The 16,062-nt window shown below is 37.3% G+C and overlaps 1 protein-coding gene across 1 annotated transcript; it reads right to left on the bottom strand.

The window, feature by feature from the left end:
* Positions 1-1,170: 1,170 nt before the first annotated feature.
* On the bottom strand, positions 1,171-15,939 carry LOC106874018 (proteasome subunit beta type-5). The gene is made up of 7 exons (XM_014921576.3): positions 15,785-15,939; positions 12,606-12,750; positions 10,123-10,234; positions 8,850-8,949; positions 7,061-7,090; positions 6,334-6,538; positions 1,171-1,400 (listed from the first exon to the last, which is right to left on the bottom strand). The coding sequence occupies exons 1-7, from the start codon at positions 15,926-15,928 to the stop codon at positions 1,288-1,290; spliced, it is 849 nt and encodes a 282-aa protein (XP_014777062.1). The 5' UTR covers positions 15,929-15,939; the 3' UTR covers positions 1,171-1,287.
* Positions 15,940-16,062: the final 123 nt, after the last annotated feature.

Raw genomic sequence — 16,062 nt, 5'->3', positions numbered from 1 at the left:
ATCTGGTAATAGCAAAATCCATCCCTACTTGAAAGTGGTTACAAATAAGGTTATTCGGTTGTAACAAAGCCTTGTGAGTGGATTTGGTAGACGGAAACTGAAAGAAGCCCGTCATGTATATATATATATATATATATATATATATATATATATATATATATATATGATGATGATGATATATATATATATATGTGTGTGTTTGTGTGTCTGTGTTTGTCCCCCTAGCATTGCTTGACAACCGATGCTGGTGTGTTTATGTCCCCGTCACTTAGCAGTTCGGCAAAAAAAGAGACCGATAGAATAAGTATTAGGCTTACAAAGAATAAGTCCCGGGGTCGACTTGCTCGACTAAAGGCAGTACTCCAGCATGGCCGCAGTCATATGACTGAAACAAGTAAAAGAGTAAAAGAGTATATCTTATCATGGCTATGTTGTTAAGAAGCTCACTTTGAAATCATTTGGTCTGGATTCCGTCCCACCTTCAGCACTGTAGCCTCAGGCCAACTAATGCTTTGCGAGTAAATTTAGGAGACAGAAAATGTGTGGAAGCCCATCATATACGTGTGTGTGTGTGTGTCTTTGTATCTGTGTTTGTACCCCACTACTTGACAACTAGAGTTGGTTTGTTTACATCCCTGTAACTTGATAGTTTGGCAAAAGAGATCCACAAAGTCCCAGGCTTAAAAAAATAAGTACTGGGGTCAATTCTACAGTCCAATGATTGGAACAAGTAAAAGCTAAAAGATAAAATGGTAAAAATATATAGGCACAGGTATGGCTGTGGTAAGAAGCTTGCTTCCCAACTACATGGTTCCAGGATCAGTCCCAGTGTGGAACCTTGGACATGTATATTTTATCATAGCTCCTCAACAACCAAAGCCATGTGAGTGGCTTTGGTAGATGGAAACTGAAAGAAGCCCACCGCGCGTGTGTGTGTGTGTCAGTGTTTATCCCTCCACCACTGTTTGACAACTAGTGTTGGTGTGTTTACAAGCCTGTAACTTAGCAATTAGGCAAAAAAGACAAATAGAATAGGTATCAGACTTTAACAAAGGTAAGTACTGGGATCGATTCATTCAACTAAAAATTCTTCAAGGCAGTGCCCCAGCATGGCCAGTCTAATGACAAGTAAAAGATATAAAGGATAAAAGATACATAAACAATGAAAACTTTGTGTGATTAGATCTCCTGAGAGTATCCATGTGATTAGATATTTATTGAGAACAACAATCAAATTACAGAGAAAAACTATAATGAATTACTGATCACTGTTGTATGAAAAGAAAGTTATTTGCTTCCCTGAGCAAGAGGCTTTTTATTTTCAGCTTCATACTTGTAATGCAAGTCTAATACATTGGTATGTGATATAAACTCCCAGCCAGTCTTCTTCATGTGATACACTGCAGAAATGAAAAAAAAAACATTTTTTTTAAAGTTGCAAACCAATTTAGATGATATATAGATTTGTGGATTCAGACAAAAAGAGAATATAGAAACTCTTGAATCTAGTACCCACAGGATCAGACACTTGCAAAGATACAGAAAATGCTGGATTATCAAAGAATGATGTCTGACCATTTCCGAAACAAGTAGTAAAGAGTTTTAACTCTTCAGCATTCAGATTACTCCATTAGATTTGATGCTTATTTATTCACATTATTTTGAATGAATTACGTATTATCTTCGGTCTTTGAGATTTTGATGGTGTTATTGTGTGGTCATGTGATGCATATGAACAAGGACAGCTGTGTAAAGAAGTGTTGATCTCTAACTGAGGAGGGAACCTGTGGAAGAGGTAGACCCAGGAAGACATGGGACGAGATGGTGAAGCATGATCTTTAAACGTTGGGCCTCAAGGAGATAATGACTAGTGACCGAGACCTTTGGTGATATGCTGTGCCTGAGAAGACCTGTCAAGCTAAGTGAATTCGTAGTCATGGCCAATGCTGGTGTCACATAACTAGCACCCATGCTGGTGGCACGTAAAAAACACCTTTCAAGCACTGGATGAGAACAAATGTAGCCAATGCCGGGGTCGCATAACTAGCACCCATGCCAGTGGTATATAGGAAACACTTTTCAAGCATTGGGTCTCACAGAACCAATGACAAATGATCGAGACCTTTAGCAATATGCTGTGCTTGAGAAGATGCATCAAGCCAAGTGAAACCATAGTCATGGCAGATACTAGTGTCATGCAACTAGCACCCATGCCCATGGCACATAAAAACACCTGTTACAGTGTTTGGTGTTAGGAAGGGCATCCAGACTCTGCCAAATCAGACTAGAGTCTGGTGCAGCCCCTCAGCTTACCAGCCCTGGTCAAACCATCCAGCCCATGCCAGCATGGACAACAGATGTTAAATGATGATGAGTGTATATTATTAGAATGATATTGTAGGGTAAGTGTGAGGTCAGATGTGGTTGGTGTGAATCTAAAACGGGAAGAATATCTGGGTTTGATATGGCCAGTAACCCTTTAGCATTTAAACCAGCCATATCTGGCCAAAATATTCTACTTGTTTTATGTTCAAATAGGACAGATCTGATCTCTCACACCTACCTGCCAATGTCATTTCTACAATCACATCCTGAAAACCTCAAAGCTATGAGATTATGCATGATTAATTAAAAATAATGTGAATAACATAAGTATTATATTTGACATAGTAATACGAATGGTAAAGGGTTAAATACAAAAAAGCATGTCATTACATCTACAATATGGTTTAAAACAAGAAATAATATGAAAATAAATGCTAGAAATTGTTATCCATTGTTTCATTTTACAACAAAATTATAAAGAAACATATGAAAGGCAACAGACTGGTAGAACATTAGCACACCAGACAATATCTCAGTATATTAGGCCTTGCTGAGCAGCCACATGGCTTTGGGTTCAGTCCTACTGTGCAGCACCTTGGGCAAGTGTCTTCTATCATAACCTCAGATTAACCAATGATTTGTGAATGAATTTAGAAGACAGAAACTAAGTGGAAGTTCAAAGAGAGAGAGAGAGATAGTGTGTGCGTGTGTATGTGTGAGAGAGAGAGAGAGTGTGAGAGAGAGAGAGAGAGAGAGAGAGAGAGAGAGAGAGAGAGAGAGAGAGAGAGAGGTCTCTTCGTGATTACAGCTCAATGGTTGAAACCAGGTAAAGAGTATGTAGGCCTCAACTGCTGTCATCTAAAACAAGTGAACATAATGCAATTCTTACAGCAGGATACAAGCTCAGCAATTCATTAACACATCCACATCAACTTAATAAAATATTCTAAGAGTTATGTAGCTGTGATGAGCAAGATATATTAGTTGCGCTTGGAGCAGTTAATTTCTTGACATTATCTCCCCTTAGATGATCTCCGGTCTCTCATGAGTGTCACTAACGACATGGAATCCAGTACAACCTGTTACATGGTTGGGCTTTTGGCAACTAAACAGGCACCCCCACTAGGCTTGCCTTGTGAGGAGAGTTGCAAGAAACCCAGCAGGACTAAAAACAAAACCTGTCCAAAGGACAGATGAACCTAGAGCAGGTTCAACAACTATCTAGCAATAGCACAGGCCCTCAAAAATTCTGGGTTGGTGTCCAGCATGTCTGAAGACCACCAGGAACAAGGTACCCCTTAGCTTTTGTTAAAGCATGTCTCTAGAACCTGGTTCAAACCCAGGCTACATCTGTTTCAATAATCGGAGTGGTTGGTGTTAGGAAAGGCATCCAGCTGTAGAAACTCTGCCAAATCAGATTGGAGCCTGGTGTAGCCATCTGGCTCACCAGTCCTCAGTCAAATCGTCCAACCCATGCTAGCATGGAAAGCGAACGTTAAACGACGATGATGATGATGACTTGATCAATGAATTCTCTGTGACGGTGGACAATCACTAGCAAGATGAGCTGTTATCATCATCATCATCATCATCGTTTAACGTCCGCTTTCCATGCTAGCATGGGTTGGACGATTTGACTGAGGACTGGTGAAACCGGATGGCAACACCAGGCTCCAGTCTGATTTGGCAGAGTTTCTACAGCTGGATGCCCTTCCTAACGCCAACCACTCAGAGAGTGTAGTGGGTGCTTTTACGTGTCACCCGCACGAAAACGGCCACGCTCGAAATGGTGTCTTTTATGTGCCACCCGCACAAGCCAGTCCAGGGGCACTGGCAACGATCTCGCTCGAAAATCCTACAGGAGCCAGTCAGGCGGTACTGGCAACGGCCACGCTCAAAATGGTGCATCTCATGTGCCACCCGCACAAGAACCAGTCCAGGGGCACTGGCAACGATCTTACTTGGCTTGCCGGGTCTTCTCACGCACAGCACATTTCCAAAGGTCTCGGTCAGTAGTCATCGCCTCGGTGAGGCCCAATGTACGAAGGTCTTGCCTCACCACCTCAGCCCAGGTCTTCCTGGGCCTACCTCTTCCACGGGTTCCCTCAACTGTTAGGGTGTGGCACTTTTTCACGCAGCTATCCTCCTCCATTCTCACCACATGTCCATACCAACGCAATCGTCTCTCTTGCACGCCACAACTGATGCTTCTAATGTTCAGCTTTTCTCTCAAGATACTTACACTCTGACGGGTATTCACATTGACATTACACATCCAACGGAGCATACTGGCTTCATTCCTTGCGAGCTTACGTATGTCCTCAGCAGTTACAGCCCATGTTTCACTGCCATGTAGCATGGTTGTTCGTACGCATGCGTCATACAGTCTGCCTTTTACTCTGAGTGAGAGTCCCTTTGTCGCCAGCAGGGGTAAGAGCTCTCTAAACTTTGCCCAGGCTATTCTTATTCTAGCAGCTACACTTTCAGCGCACCCACCCCCACTACTAACTTGGTCGCCCAGATAGCGGAAGCTATCGACTACCTCTAGTTTTTCACCCTGGAATGAAATAGAAGTTGTTTCCTGTTTGTTTGCAGTCTTTATTGCACCTGAACATCTGCCACAAACAAAAACTAACTTGCTAGGTATCACACTATCCCACATGTATGCATGTGACCAGGGACCACATGTGAACTCATATTGCCTCCAAACATGAGGTAAACGTATATAGTTAGTAAACTAGTAAAGATAGCAAACTGACAGAATCATTAGAACATTGAACAGAATACCTCATAATATCTGCTCCAACAATCTGCATGCTGAGTTCAAGTACTGCAGAGGTCAATTTTACTTTTCTTCTTTTCAGAATCAATAAAAAGTAACAATCCAGGTCTGTGACTTATAGCACTTGTTAGAATGTCACACAATATACCTTGTGTTATTTTTTCCAGCCCTTAATGTTCTAAGAGCAACACTGGTACCAAGCTGTGTCAGCCTTAAAGCAGTGGTCTTTCACTCAGCCAATAATGGTGGCATGAAGAGTGGAGTCATGCATGCATGGGCAACTGTCAATCTTCCACAAAAAAAAAAAAACTTGCCCAGGACTGCACAAAGAGGTGCAGACAAAAAGTCATCTCTGATCGATGGAGATAATAGCTATAGTTGGTTAAGACAGTGATGTAAAACAGTCTAAATTGTATCTAGTTTTAAGAGTTCATAAACTAAATACAGACCACTTACACTTACTTACTGGCAGCAACTGAATCTAAATGAAGATGTCATTTAGTCTTAGACCAGCCTTGAACAAGCAAACCTATAATCAAAAGTGTTTCACTGAAGATCATCCCATCATTTTCTTCCTTGATGTTATCCAATCAGTTTTTCCTCTTTTAAGACAGTAGAGTCTAATTTGAGGAGGGGAATGGGTGCTATTTCTAGCAGATCAAACGACCAAGTAGAGGCTCCCTCGTTAGTTCATGTTTCAATTTAAAGAGGATTACAATACTTTATCATTAAATCTACAGCTACTTGGAATTTAATAGTATATTCTCCCAAAGAGATATGTTCATATTTCAGGCTGCTAAGAGTGAAAATTATACACTGCCAAATATATTATGCCAATTCCAACTTAATACTGTAGAGATATTAGCTTGTCCAAATTTGTGAATTTTACCAAATGGCTTTTGCAGAGCACAGATTACATCTAATTCCCTTGGACTGCAGTTCTTATTTGCTTATACCTTAGTCATTGCATCATGCCCAAGGTACATAACTCTGCTTGTCACGTTTACAAACTGGTTGTAACAGATCAACTACTGAAAGAAATAGCTAATTAAAACCAACTGATCAAAAAAAAAATCTGTATGAAACATTCAGGATAGAATGGCAAAAATTAGTCTCAAATAGCAAATAACAAAAATAAAAATATAATAAACGAGAAACATTGTGGCAATGCGAGCCTGACATGCTGAACAACTGACCACAGTTATGCATATAAACATAATACTTACAATTGACAACACCACCACTGAATGCATCTCTGTAAGTAGCATGGTAAATGGCTCGCTTCCCCAGTTCGTATGCTTCCTCTTCTGTTAAGTCAAACCGGTACCCACTGTCCATAACACCATAAGCATGTGTGGAACCAGACCCAACAGAGAACATTTCATTGCTCATTCGCTCACCATCATTATCTACATAGTACAATCCAGGACCCTAATCAGAAAAAAAGAAATCATATTGAAAGTAAATAAAAAAGAATTATATGTAATACATAAAAAATATTAATATATATGAATAACTGCCAGTAACAATATTCATAGACTGTAAAATAATCCTTAAATGAACAAATATATTTTTTCATGCATAATATGCATCTATATATATATATAATGCACACCACTAATTATGAACAATGAAATCCTGTTTTTTTTTAAGTGGCACCAGCAACTACACCAAAGCTTTCACATGGCACCTTGTTTTTAGAATCACAATTCTGTTGTGATGGGCGGGTCTTCTTGAATAAGGCAATGCACCACATATCTCAGTCCTCTGTCATCTCCTTTGTAAGGTTCAGTGTTCCTCTATTTACAGCTAAGAAAGAACAGGGATTTAAGAAACATCCAAGGGCTAGCAGCAGGTATAAGCCCATGAAGAGGTAGGCTGACACTTTCAACTCAGTCATTTCACTTTTTGAATTTAAAAGTATCAAAAGAAAAAAAACAACTTAATATATACCTTTTTGTCCCATCCACAAATCATGGTTCCCTAAAAAAAAGAAAAAATAGAGAATAAAAAAGAATCAAGAATATACTAAGATACAGATATTTTAAAACTAAAATTAATAAATATCCACAAAATCACAAAGTTATTTTTTGCAGTGGGTTGCCATATTTACATGCTTATGAAAAGGCCTGACTAAATAATTCCTACTGAATGACTCATTGGCTAATAGAATAGACTTTTGGCATCAAATAAGCTGCCACAGACTAACAAGAGACTGTACTAGCAAGGAGCAGTGAATAGTATGATAGCACATGCAGCTCAACAAATGTGCTATAAGAATAACTGCTTAATGCCACCTACTTTCCACTTTCATGCTGAACACAGTATAGTTTTGGGGAAATATACCCTTAAAGAGAATATTCACCTTCTCCCCTATCTCTCAGTACTCTTTCTTTCTCTCTCTCCTTTACACAGGAAGCAATTGTAGGTGGCAGCTGCAATTGACCCCAATCAAAATACCCATGTATGTGTGTTAAATGCTGGCCAAATTCTAAATGCTACACTCAAAACCGATAGCAAGGTGCCATGGTGAGATGAAATATATTGGAAATTGATCCTAAGTCATTGCCATGTGATAAGTATCATAGAGATATTACCAGAGATCCCATATTCACATCCAAAAGAAAGCCCAGAGGGGCTTGTATGTAGTTTGTAGAGAAAACATGAAACGCGTCTATATGAAGAACTATCAAATAAGGCAAATAAATACTGGGAGAGTATGTCCATAGATTTAGGCATTAATTACTGAGCTCATTAAATACCAACTGTTATCACAGCTTCACACACAGTAATGAAATACAAATGAAACATGCTTGCAAGCCAGAGATTACTACAACACACACTGGTTTTATTAAGTACTTGAATTCCCTGAGAAAATTTTAATTATAAAATATAAGGTGAGAAACTGGAAATATAGCCCAATAAATTTAATTGAAATGTTAAGAGATACAAATTTCAGTTTTCACCAAATAAGTCCAAATTAGTGATGCAAAGACCATTTCCTCTTTGTTGGCAAAAAGAGTCAACAACAATTATGAAAATTGGGTGGACTGAAATTACTCCAAGAGGGTTTCTACATGATATTTCAGTGAGAAACTATAGCCAGCCAAATTTCCCTTAAACTATTCTTTACCATCATGTAAATGACATACTGGATAGTGTAGTCCATGATACACTAATCCAAAAAAACAAAAAGAACAAAAATCGATTGGAGAGTCATTACTCAAATGGTTTTAATCATAGGTCAGCTTGATCAGGCTGGTTTGGAGCTCCACAACTAACAGAGCCAAGGGCTGTAAGTTTCACAAAAATACAAGAATTTTAAACTATGGCATTTTACTTTCAAACTTTTCAAATTTTAACTGAAAAACAATTTATTTGTTTGAACACTTTTTTGAAGTTTTTTTTTTTTTGTCCAAACTACCATCAGTCAGACAAGTCTTTAATACAAGATCACTTTGAGATACCAGTGCCAAGTTATTTTTTTTTGAGACCAAACCATCTTAAGTATCTTTGAACTATTTCCCATTCCGCTTTTCATTTACCTCTTCCAAACTTACTTCCCACAACCAACTCAAGGCCCTTTTCACCCACCATCTGTTATTCATTCCCTAAATGCCCTTGCAGGCAAAACTGAATGCATATTACTCATAATCAAAACTGAATGCATATTAAACATATTACATAATTACACAGTAAAAACAGAAGAGGAGAAGGAAAAGGAAAATATAAAACAACTTACAAGAGAGAGACCCATTCCTTTGTAATTGTACAAGATATTGGCAAGCAATTTGGATGCTGCAGCCACAGATATACGTTCCTTGTTCCTTAGTTCATAGATCCTGTAAGAAGAATGTTGATTGGCTTCATTTTCACTAGTATAAAGCTTAATCTTATGTAGAAAGGAAGTAGTTATAAATGATTTAATCAGCTCAACAATGTAATGCAGTAGCTGTAATACTGAAGCTTGAACTCGTGAACATTTAGCCAATGATGAAGTAACTCAACATAACAGCCATTAAATCTTTTAAATACACAGTGTTATGAGCAGTTCTCATTTCATTTCCATATTTCTCAAACTTGTAAGTCTGAGAGACAAATGGATGCAGTGGTTGTCAAGACAGTTATCAATGCTAGACTCAGAAGTCTTAATGGGACACAACTTCAGTTGTAGATTTGATGGATAGTTGTTGATACTGTGGTTGTATAACAAAGTTTGCTTCCCAACCATGTGGTTTCAGGTTCAGTTCCATCACACAGCACCTTGTGTTTTTTTTTATTATAGCCCCAGGCCGACCAAAACCTCAAGAATGAATTTGCTGGGAAGAAACTAAAAGATGATCATTGTGGGTGTGTATTTGTGTTGATGGGTACTTGCATGTGTATGCATTGTCAGTTTCTCCATTAAGCAAACTGTCCAGTCACTTCATATTTTCAAAGTCATATGGAATAAGAGGTTCCTTAAAATAACAGAACCTGCTGTAAAACAATATAACATATTTATCCAGCCCATGCAAGCACAAAATATATATATATATATATATATATATATATATATATATATATATATATATATACAGTATCTCACAGAAGTATGTACACCCCTAAAAAATTTCAGTAAAATTGCCATTACACTGATAATATCGAAGGAAATCAAATGAAATTTATAGTGAATAAAATATATTAAACATGCAAATATTATACAAATTTGGAACACAAAACGATAAACATTTTCAATGATATAAATGAAATATTAATTTTCAAACGATACAAAAATATGTACACCCTAAAGGATTATTTGCTATATTCATATTTTATGCCCCTTTTTTTTTACTAAATTCAGATATTGCTGATTAATTTCAATTCTAATAAATTATTTCCCCTGGTAGTTTTGCACCGATCATTGTTATTGCATCTGCAGGAATTTTGATTTGTGTACTGTGGTGAAAATCTTCATTGTGATTAAAATGGTACCAAAAGGAGAAGATTTCAAAAAAACAAAATGAAAGCTATACCTGCACTGTCTGGCAAGGACACGTTCCCAGTAGGAACAATCAGCAGCTCCTCCGGCCATGGTACCCAATAAGTATGGGTTGATTTCTATCACTTTCTTCACAGTTTGAGAAGCTAGAGAAAACAAGAGCATTTGGTTTTACAATTAAAAATGAATATCTAAGAAATGTTAAATGAAAAAACAAAAAGGAACAAATTTTTTAGTATATCAATAAAGTGATTTTTGTTTTTTAAAAACATGAAAAGAAAGCACATCATCATCATCACTTTAATGCCCACTTTCCTTTGCTTGCATGAGTCACATGCAATTTTGTTGAAGCAGATTTTTTTACAACCAGATGCCCTTCCTGTAACCAACACTTACCTGTTTCCAAGTCAGGTAATATTTCTTTGCAACCAAGAAGACTGAAAATAAAGGACACTATCTGCATGATGGAGATATTCATTGCCAACTACCATGCAATGTCAAGGCAGGGAGACAGTAACTCACACACACATCATTTAACAGTTGTTTTCCATACTGGCATGGGCTGAATGGTTTGACAGGAGCTGCTAAGACCAGGGGCTGCACCAGGCTCCATTGTCTGTTCTGGCATGGTTTGTACAGCTGGATGCCCTTCCTAATGCCAGCTACTTTACAGACTGCACTGAGTGCTTTTTATGTAGTACCAGTACCTTTAACATGTCACTAGCACAAGTGCTTTTTATATGGCACCAGCACTGGTATCAATTCCACCATAGTGAATGGGTCTTCTTGAGAACAGCAAGGCACCAGATATACACACACACATGACCAGCTTCTTTCAGTTTTTGTCTACCAAATCCACTCAAAAGGCTTTGGTTTGCCAGTGGCTATAGTAGAAGACATCTACCCAAAGCGCCACACTGTGGGATTGAACCCAGAACTATGTAGTTGAGAAGCAAACTTCTTACCATAAAACTACACTTGCATTGACAATATATATTTTTATTCTATGTTCAAACCTTTCTTAGTCTGATTTTGCCTTTTATTCCTCTATGGTCAATAAAATATATACAAAATTATGTACTATTATCTTTGGTGGGAACACAATGCAGGGCTTGTAATATGATCTGAAGGATCAGCCTTAGTCAAGCAGTTTTACAGCTTGCATGTAGTCACTTGAACAGGTAGTGCTGAATCATAAGTGGTGCACTGTGACAGCCTGGACATATTGTACTCTCTCCACTGGTCACTCTACTTCTATGTAGATGTAGATTCTAATGGGAGTCACAGCAGACTTTTTAGGAATGATATAGCATTAGTGTAGATGCCACATAGTAGATATTACTATCACTTAACATATTTAGTTCAAACCGCAGAAGGTGACTTTACCTATATCATTCAAACAATTCATAGAATCATCATTTTAGCGTCCGTTTTCTATGCTGGCATGGGTTAGATGGTTCAACTGTAACTGGTAAGCTGGAGAGCTGTACCAGGTTCCAGTCTGATTTTGGCTTGCTTTCTACAGCCGGATGCCCTTCCTAACACCAACCACTCTAAGAACGTAGTGGGTGCCTTTTACATATCACCATCATGGGTGTCTTGTGTCACTGGCACAGCCCACAACTATGATTTCGCTTGGCCTGACAAGTCTTCTCAAGCACAGCAAACCTCCAAAGGTCTCAGTAAGTACCAAAAATATACTGGAATTAGTGCAATTGATGATAATCATCCTCTACAAAATTAACAATGAGCCTTGTCAAAAGTGCACTATTAGTGTGTCATTACAAGATACAAATATATAAATGAGATAATTAACACTTGCTACACAAACAATTGACCTACTAATAATGGCAGCTAAATCACACTCTATAACCTAAATAATTGGATGGACTGTGTCTGGAAAAAAGATAGGATATGATTGTAACCTCTTTCAAGAAGTCTGCTCAAAGGATAAACAAATCACATACAAATACAAAAGTATAATAAAGTAAACATCTATCAAAAACATTGATTAAAGAGGGAAATTTCAACTGATGAATATTTTATGTATGCTGCTCAGTACAACATCTCTTAACTTTATCTCAATACATGCTATTGACTCACTTGAGTTATTTCCCTAAGCTCATTTAAACTGTCAAAAAAGAAGACAATCATAAATTTTTGCTATATGTAAAAGTTATTGTCAACAATTCAAAGCAACCAAAGAAGTTATATTATGTTGATGAAGTTCAAAAAGAATGAAACATGTCTATAGTTGTCCCTTTGCCTGAAAATCAGACTAAATTGATTTCGGAAAATTAATTCTTATTTTCTTGAAATTATCTCCCCTCTATTTTTTGAGTATTACTAACAATTACTTCAAATTTTTTTCCTTTTTCTCCAAGGAAAATTTCAATTAATTTTAAATATTTCAGATACATCGTTCAGAACATCACCACTTTACTTAATAGTTAAATTATTTGCCAGTCAAAAAGTGAAAAAAAAGTTTACACACGAAATACGTATTCTTCTACTAACCAATATAGGCACCAGCCGTAGCCCGGGAATCCACAGCAACAATGACACCATGTTGAAACTTGAATGCTAATGTAGTAGTTCCATGATTAAAGTGAATCTTTACTGGACTTTTTTCATCAGTAAACTGCTTCAGGTTTTCAACAGGCTAAAGAAACAGAAAATTTCAGTGAAAATAATTTAAAAGATATTGATATACTTGGGGATGATTATTTTTTTTTTCAATTTATTGGCTCTTCACTTTTAATTTATATTCATGTTATTTTTAATTTGTCTATCAAAGTTCTTTTGTCACACATTCTGTGACCTCATCAGTGACTCTCTGTCCCATGTGTCTCCTCTTGTCCTGCTTATTCCCATCAAGAATTTTGCAAAACAAATAACATCAATGTAATTTAAAAGAATCATTTTAAATATAAATTGTAAACCAAAACATTGTTTGGTTTTATTCTCATTGAACATCCATTTTTACTGTGCAATTCTGGATAGGAAGAGTTCTGCAAAAAGTTATCTACTGCATATTGTGAATTAACTGACTTTATAGCGGGATGCCTTTCCTGCTGTTAAATAAGCACAGGCATGAGATGGCATGTGGTTAATAAGTTCCCTTCACAATTACATGGACTGGGTTTGTTGATCCCACAGAATGCCACATTGAGCCAATGTCTTCTATCACAGACTTGGATAAATATAAGCCTTCTGGGTAGGCAGAGTATGCCAAATCTTCAGATGCATTGTAGCAATATTGATGGAAACATACAGACCAGATGTCCAGTTTAAAGACTTAAAAATCTTCATCGCTTTCTTCCACCAGTCTTAGAGGTCCTGCAAAACGGTCACAGGCACTGTGCTTCTTCTTCTGACTAAGCTATTAAAAATGAAAAACTACTCATTCATTTATATCAGCAATATAGTTAACAAAAAGGAGGCATGCAGAATCATTAGCATGTTGGACAAACTTCATAGCAACATTTTTTCTAAGTTCAAATTCAGCCACGGTTGACTTCGCCTTTCATCCTTTTAGAGTTGATAGAATAAGTCCAGTTTTGCACCGGAATCGATAGTCTGCAAGTTCTCTTACCTTATAAGCAAGCTCAAGTTACTGATCAGAACTATCTCCACACAAACAGCATGCTAAAAATGTTACGAAGGTGAGTCAAAAAGTAATGCCATTTTGTTTAGGATAGGTATAATTACCAACACAGAAACATGTATCATATATTAAAATGAAGCTGGTCCTCTGCAGATCACATCCCTACTTCTCAACATAGTCACTGTTTCTCTCAATAGCAATGTTTCACCTTCGAATGAGAGTATGTATCCCTGCCCCGTAAAAATCTGTTGATTGTTCTTTGAGTCACTTCTTCACTACAGTTTTCACTTCCACATCACTGGAATAATGTTTGCTTCTCAAAACCTCTTTCAGGGGGCCGAAGAGATGATAGTCCAGTGACAAGGAAATGAAAACTGTAGTGAAGATGTGGCTCAAAGAACAGTCAACAGAATTTTACAGGGCAGGGATAAATGCTCTCATTCAAAGGTGGAACATTGCTATTGAGAGAAACGGTGACTATGTTGAGAAGTAGGGATGTGATCCACAGAGGACCAGCTTCATTTTGATGTATGATACATGTTCCTGTGTTGGTAATTATACCTGTCCTAAACAAAATGGTATTACTTTTTGACTCACCCTCGTATTTCTTCCACTCAGCCCAGATGAGCATTAAAAAATGCATACTCACAAAAAATAGCTGTAATATCAATCTTATTAGTATCAAGTTGGAATGCACACCAACAATGTAATGCAGGTATGCTCTGGTTGATTCTATTTTACCAACGCCAGCATTTATGGGGTTGTACAGAAATGGAAAGATTACATGCCTTGACTGTTCTACTGCACTCAATATTTATTCATGACTGAATGTCAGGGTGTAGAATTTTTTTTTTTAATCAAGGCAAAAGCATGATACAACTGGAAAAATAAACTGTAGGTTGCACTTAGCTTATTTGACTGAGTAGCTTAGTTAAGTTAGCCAAAGGACTGCTCAATCAGACAGGATCTGGGGCTATGTAACAATGTGGCTCTGTAAACAGAAAATATCCTTGCAGATAAAGCTTCAATATTCACTATTTGCTTTACTTTCAGCACCAATCTGCCCGCAAACAGGTTGCTAAGTGTTGATACATATTCAGTCACTTGAGCTAAACAAGGCAACTAAACTCACTTGAAGTTAAATAACAAAACCTTCATCCCCCAAAATTACTTCCTTTTCAGAGCTAAAAATTATTTGAACTCTCAACATTCTACAAAGCTCAAGTGAGGCCCACAATGGGATACTACTCTCACATCTGAGACGGTGATGCTATTACATGTACATCTTAACTGCATCCAAATAAACAAAAGACATACAACACACTGGCATGGTCACCAACACACTCCAACTTCCAGAACATACGTGTGATATTGCCTGTGCCTCTTCTATACCTACAACAGCCTCTACTCCACGGAGTTATTGATCATTTACCATCCCAAAACCGACCTCTCTTGCCCGTACCTCTTCCTATCGTCACTCATATTGTCTATTCTCGCCCCACTCTCGTGCGAAGTTCCCACATTAACCAACATATCCAGTTCCTCCTTCATCAAAGTATACAGAGAATTTCCAACTAAAAGTTGTCCATGATAAACATCAACTGCATCAGTGTCACCTAACCCGGATGGTCTGCGAAAGCTATGTACGCAGTATCCTACATGAAATCATTAAAAAGATTTATTTCAATGAACAAATATTTCGTTTTTGGATTTGGTTTGCAAGATTTTTTAGGTGATTTCGTGTGTTGAAGTATATTCTGTTGTATCTGGGAGTGTGAGTGTGTTAAATTTTAAGGCACAATAAGAAAATGACTCTCCCCAGACACAACAGAATGAACAAATAGATATTTCAAAAGAGTGCTAAATAGGATTAATATATTTTTGATAAAAGCATAGTACAATCTAATCTAAACAGAATATAATTCAAACTAAAGCTATATATATATATATATATGAAATGTTAACTGTGTAGACTCAAATATATAATGTATACTATATGACAGTGTCTGTATATACATTCAGCCAACATGATGAAGCGGTTTTTCTTCTTTCAAAATGTACCCAGGTAATAATAGAAAATGAGACTTACATCAAAATTTTCAGGAATCGTAAAATGGTCTGATGAGTAAAGAACATTATTAGTCAGTGAATTCGAGCCAAATGGTCCACTAGACAATGAGAAATTATCTCTTCCGAAGTCGGTTGAGAAACCGCAAACTTCCATTAACGCCATCTTTGATCATTAAACCGGAAACGGTTAAGCAAATCAATTCGGAAGTACTTCCGTTCCGGTTTCATTCATCATCATATTTCCATCATCAGCAAAAATTATGAAATTTTGCTTATATATTCTCAGAATAAAATAAA

Source organism: Octopus bimaculoides, chromosome 1 (genome assembly GCF_046866305.1).
Source record: "Octopus bimaculoides isolate indiv1 chromosome 1, ASM4686630v1, whole genome shotgun sequence".
Taxonomy (NCBI): Eukaryota; Metazoa; Mollusca; class Cephalopoda; order Octopoda; family Octopodidae; genus Octopus; species Octopus bimaculoides.
The sequence above is the reverse complement of the archived record's forward strand: the minus strand, read 5'-3'. Positions and strand labels throughout refer to the sequence as shown.